We start from the raw sequence: 5,636 nt of genomic DNA on the forward strand, positions 1-5,636 counted from the left end.
GTGGGCGGGGGCTGTGGCGGCCGGGGGCCACGTCTACTTTCCCACGGCTGACACCAGCCGGGACCCGGCACGGCCCTGCCCAGACATGGCCCCGGCCCCATGCCTGCTGGCCTGAGCGGAGAAGCGTGTGAAGGTGAAGCGCTCTGATAGCGATACGTCGCACGCGGAGGCAGCGTGCCTCCCTGACAGTGGCCGTGCCCGCGGAGCTGAGCTTTCAGTGCTGAGTACAGATGGCCTGAGGCTCTCTAAGGACATGTGACCGTCTCTCTCGGCACTACTTTCGGGTCACTCAGGCTCCCCGGCCAGCCCGCGGCTGATGGACAGTCATACGTGGAGGAGGGCTGCTCCTGCACCAGACGGGGTCCCCTACTCCAGTTCCTGATGGTCTCCGTCCCCGGGACCCTCCATGCCCCCTGACCTCCCACAGGCCTCCACCCCAGCACCCTCTGGGTGCAGCTGGGCACCCCTGCCCTCGTGGGCACCACGCTCGGGCCGGCCACGCAGCCCCAGCTGACACCCACTTTCTGCCCAGGAGCCCCACCCCATGGCAGGACTGCGGCTCTGGGGTCAGCAGAGGCCACGTGCAGGCCGAGGGCACGCTGGGGCAACTCCAGTCCACTGTGTCCCAGCCTCTGCAGAGCCCTTTGCCGGGGGAGCAGGGCAGAGAGCCTGGGGTGCTGGGGAGGGGGTACCTGCCAGGCGTTCCCTGCTGCCTGCCCCTCTAGGGGTGGGGGCTGCCCCTGGGAAGACCCGGGCTTTGCAGCTCTGGGCCCCGGGGCTCCTCTCCCAGCCACCCCAGTGGCACCTGTGAGCACCGCTTGCCGGGCTCCAGCTCAGCCACATGCGTGCGTGTTTGTGGACAGTGCCCCCCAGCGTGTGTCCCCAAGCAGTGTGTGCCGCTCTAAACCCTGAGCCTCTGGGTCCCTGAGGCTGCGCTGCGGGGCCACACTTCTCACATGGTCAGTCGTCCCTCCCCTGCCAGACACCAAGCGTGTGCCGGCCCCACGCGGGCACGGGTGCAGGCGGAGCCCGGGGTGGAGCGAGACACACAGAGGCGGTGAGGGAGGCGGTGGGCACAGCGTGCTGGCAGGGGGCACGGAGGCCCTGAGAAGGCGGCAGCAGCTGGGCTGGTGGGCGTGTGCCTAGGCGGGAGGAACTGGGAGGAGTGGGAAGGCCCAGTGAGCCGCCGAGGCTGCGGCCAGGGCAGAGGAAGGACAGCGGTGTCGCCGCTGGCCCCCGGCCCCGCTGTCGGTGCACAGCCCACTTCGGGCCCTCTCTCGGCCCCTTAGGCTGGAGCCCCGCCCCGGGCTCTGGCACCAGCCACTCTGCCTTCCAGTTGCGCCCTGAGTAACGTGAAGAAGGTGTCCCTGGAGCTGGGTGGGAAGTCGCCCCTCATCATCTTTGCTGACTGCGACCTCAACAAAGCTGTGCAGATGGTGAGGGCAGGGCGGGGACAGGGGCCCGCGGCAGCCAGAGGGGGGGACCGCTCTCTGCTTCCACAAGCTCGCAGTCGAGCCACTCCCGGGGCCCACGGCGCCCCCACACGCACGCCATGTGGGAAGGCCACCTGTGGCCTGCCCTGCTCGCCCGCCTGCCTCTCCAGGACAGAGGCTCCCCCAGGCCACCGCGGTGAGCCCCGTGTGCAGAGGGTTCTTGGGGGCGCTGGCGCTCGCTCCTCCTTGGCCTCCGTGCTCTGCGACATGCAGCGTCCTCGGCTCCCACGGCTGAGTCACGGCTCCATCCTGCCTCCCCTCGCTGCGTGCCTCGGGCCTCAGCGGCCTGACCCCCATGCTGTCACCCCTTGCTGTCCTCTCGAGGTGACCGAGAGTGACAGGTGTGAGGCAGCTGTGTCCCGGGCCGGCTGGGCCTGGCCCGCGGTGGAGGCCAGGGCAGGTGCCGTCCTCCCCAGCACTCCCCTCCCTGTGAGTGGCCCGGAGAGGCCTCACGACGTCCATCTCGTCTGTTCTCCGAAGGGGATGAGCTCCGTGTTCTTCAACAAAGGCGAGAACTGCATTGCGGCGGGCCAGCTCGTGTGTTCTCCGAAGGGGATGAGCTCCGTGTTCTTCAACAAAGGCGAGAACTGCATTGCGGCGGGCCGGCTGTTCGTGGAGGCCGCCATCCATGACCAGTTTGTGCAGAGGGTGGTAAGTGCTGCCTGCTCTGGGGGCTCGCTGGATGGCAGCCTGGGCTGCAGGGGTGCAAGAGGGGAGGCAGGGCCGGCCGGGGGCGTGCTCCTCCTCATAGGGTGCCTCCCCCTGGACCAGGGCAGACTTCGGGGACTGAGTCCTCGTCCCCGGGGACGTGTCCCAAGACCCCCAGCACACGCCTGAGTCTGCAGAGGGTGGTAAGTGCTGCCTGCTCTGGGGGCTCGCTGGATGGCAGCCTGGGCTGCAGGGGTGCAAGAGGGGAGGCAGGGCCGGCCGGGGGCGTGCTCCTCCTCATAGGGTGCCTCCCCCTGGACCAGGGCAGACTTCGGGGACTGAGTCCTCGTCCCCGGGGACGTGTCCCAAGACCCCCAGCACACGCCTGAGTCTGCGGCACCCCAGGCTGTGCCCCTGAGTTCATGCTGCAGTTTCAGCCAGAAGTATTAGCAAGAGTACTCGAGCAAAGGCCGTTGAACATAACAGTGCGTGCGCCGGGAAACACACGGGCTAAAGAGCAGGGTCGCAGCAGCTCGCCTGGTGTCTACACCGCGGGCACTGCTGGCACTCTGGAGGAGGCTCAGCCCACCCGGTGGGAGTGCGGGGGCACGGGCAAACACACGCCTTGTGTAAAGGACTTGACCAATCTGAGCTTTGGCGTCTGCCGGGGCCCGGGCCCAGCGCCGGCAAACCCAGAGACCATGTCTATGCCGTATGTTTGCATCTGAAAACCGCGTGGCTGCAAGTGACTAACGGGTGAGGTCGGCGTGACCGGGTTTGCTGGACCAAGGGGCGCCTCCTTCAGCGGGGACGGAGCGGGTTTCGTCACGCCGCTCAGAGCAGGGCAGAACCTACAGGTTGCGAATTGTCCGTTTCTGAAACTCTCCGTTTGATGCTGTTGCGCATAGTCAGCCTCCAGCCCTAAAACCGTGGACGAGGAGCAGCTGCAGTTTTCACCTTGCAGCAAGCAACGGCAGCCCCACGGGTGGATGGCCCTGGCCCTCTGCGGGGAGGTCAGCCCACGTGGACCGTGATGTGGAGTGACCTTGCTTGACCTTAGCAGATCAAGGAAGGAGGCTGAGAGAGAGGTGGCAAAAGTGGGGGCAGCCAGGCCTAGCCTGCCCTCAGGCCTGCGTGCGCCTCGCCTCCGAGCCTGTTCACAGGCGTTCCCACTCATAACATGTTCCTAATCATCACACAGAGCCGCTCTGTCACGTCCCTGGGGAGACCAGGCCATCATCTCTGGGCAACACAGCCTCACCTTGCCTTTATCTTGGCCAAGACAATAGGGAAGGCTTCCTGGAGGAGGGGACATCAAAGATGGGTTTTGAAGCAGACAGAAGCCAGCAGGAGTGGGGACTTTGGGCAGGCCCCTCCTTTCTGAGGCCACCACCAGGGCTACTGCCCCTCTCACATCCTGGGATCTGGGACAAATAGTTCCTTTGGCTGCTGGACCCGGTCAGGCATGGGCCCCGTCAGGCACCCCCTATGCAGGGCCTTCTCCCCACTAGCCACGTACCTGTCCATCTGCCCCTTACCCACATCCCTGTACCCTCCGCTCCCAGCCTGCTGTCACTCGGTGTGCATCTCCCTCGGGGACGTGGAACTGTCACAGCAGAGGCTCCTGGAAGGCCACTTTGGAACCAGAGTGTGCAGACCCCGGTGCTAGACCACACGGGGCTCTTCGGGGCCTGGCTGGGATCCAGAAAGGCAAACGTGGGAGGCAGGCTGGGGTGCAGAACTGCTGCCACCCCAAGCTGGCCTGACCGAGGACCCCCCCCAGGTGGAGGAGGTGAGGAAGATGAAGATCGGCAACCCCCTGGACAGGGACACCAACCACGGGCCGCAGAACCACCAGGCCCACCTGGCGAAGCTGCTGGAGTACTGCCAGCGTGGCGTGCGGGAGGGGGCCAGGCTGGTCTGTGGCGGGAAGCAAGTCCCTCGGCCAGGTCAGCCAGCACGCGCCCGGCCCGCCGGGTAAAGCGAGGCAGCAGCCTCCACGGAGCGGTCCCGACCCCCGGGCTGGCAGTCCCGTGAGGCCAGGGACAGTATGGCTGGGGCGGGCGGGGGGGGGGGCGGGGGACCGTGCTGCAGAGACGTGATGAAGGCACTGTCCACGGAGGGGGCCCGGGGCCCACAGGGAGGGGCCGTCCCTGCACTGGCCTGAGGACCGGCCCGTGGGGCAAGGCCGCCTCCATGCCAACGCCCCGCAGGGCAGAGGGCCAGGGTGCCCGGTGTGTCGGCCACCTGTCAGGGCCCGAGCAGGGCAGTAGAGCAGGAGGGAGGACAGCAGGAGGGCACAGGGAGGCCGACGCCACACCGGCCCAGGCCTCGGCCCCGGGAGCAGCGGCGAGACAGTCCCGCGTGCGCGCCCAATCCGAGTTCCAGGCCTGCCTACTCACGTTTTAAAATGGGCAGAGGGCCAGGGTGCCCGGTGTGTCGGCCACCTGTCAGGGCCCGAGCAGGGCAGTAGAGCAGGAGGGAGGACAGCAGGAGGGCACAGGGAGGCCGACGCCACACCGGCCCAGGCCTCGGCCCCGGGAGCAGCGGCGAGACAGTCCCGCGTGCGCGCCCAATCCGAGTTCCAGGCCTGCCTACTCACGTTTTAAAATGTGACTATACATGTGTGCTTAATGTTGACTATCTCACTAGCTAAATATGTTTTCTTTTTTTAATTTTGTTTTTATAAAAACTGGAGAAGTTTTTGTCTTTTGGTTTTCCCCAAACTGAGCAAATGAAACAGCGCAGCGGGTGGGAGGCCCGGGCACGCATCAGAGAAGCTCTGGTCGGAGGGCACCTGCCGTCTGAGTTGGCTCTGTCCTGCGACCCGGGCATGCGGATGGGCAGTCCAGGGCTGGGCAGGTGCTCGGCCAGGCGGCTCCAGAGCCCGGGGCCGAGTCCCGGTAGAGGCCACGTGCCCTGCGAGTGGGGGCCGGTGCCTAGCACCTTGGCCCCACAGAGGACACGGGGGGCAGGCCAGGGTCCCAGTGGCCAGGACCAAGCCCCTACTGGCCGCTGCCACAGGGCCCATGGGGGAGTGCTGGAAGGTGTGGCCACACCTGCCCGAGAACTGAAGCTTAGTTGGAATGTGTGGAAGGACCCAGAGCCGCGCAGACTTGGGCTCCAGGCTCGGCCCCGACCGCGCCGACTCTGTGGACATCAGCCTTGTTTTCCACAGCCGTGTCCAGTTACAGGGGTGTGAGCTCACGTGAGATCGGCCTGCGGGAGGGCCACACGGGACGCTGGTGTCTGTCACACGGTGCTGGGGCGCCGCCCTTCCAGAGTGGACATTCGTAGAGTGGCCAGAGTGGCCGGGGAGGGAGGCCGGGCCCCCAGGACTGGCACCTTCATGCGCGCCTGGCCGGTGTCCCCACAGGCTTCTTCTTTGAGCCGACCGTGTTCACGGACGTGGAGGACCACATGAGCATCGCCAAGGAGGAGTCCTTCGGGCCCATCATGATCGTGTCGCGGTTTGCGGACGGGTAGGGTCCTGCC

The 5,636-nt window shown here is 66.5% G+C and overlaps 1 protein-coding gene across 3 annotated transcripts in view; it reads left to right on the forward strand.

Annotated features, from left to right (window-relative positions):
- The window catches only part of ALDH1L1 (aldehyde dehydrogenase 1 family member L1), a 60,547-nt gene that overhangs the window by 52,512 nt on the left and 2,399 nt on the right, over positions 1-5,636 (forward strand). For 2 of the 3 annotated variants that reach the window (XM_027768783.1, XM_006169770.3), the window contains exons 18-21: positions 1,337-1,436; positions 2,046-2,144; positions 3,925-4,090; positions 5,518-5,623. In XM_027768783.1, the coding sequence (XP_027624584.1) occupies positions 1,337-1,436; positions 2,046-2,144; positions 3,925-4,090; positions 5,518-5,623 (471 nt within the window). The remainder of the gene's footprint in view (positions 1-1,336; positions 1,437-2,045; positions 2,145-3,924; positions 4,091-5,517; positions 5,624-5,636) is intronic. The other variant, XR_003548116.1, reaches the window with a different exon arrangement.

This window comes from Tupaia chinensis, unplaced genomic scaffold (genome assembly GCF_000334495.1).
Source record: "Tupaia chinensis unplaced genomic scaffold, TupChi_1.0 Scaffold147500_1, whole genome shotgun sequence".
Taxonomy (NCBI): Eukaryota; Metazoa; Chordata; class Mammalia; order Scandentia; family Tupaiidae; genus Tupaia; species Tupaia belangeri.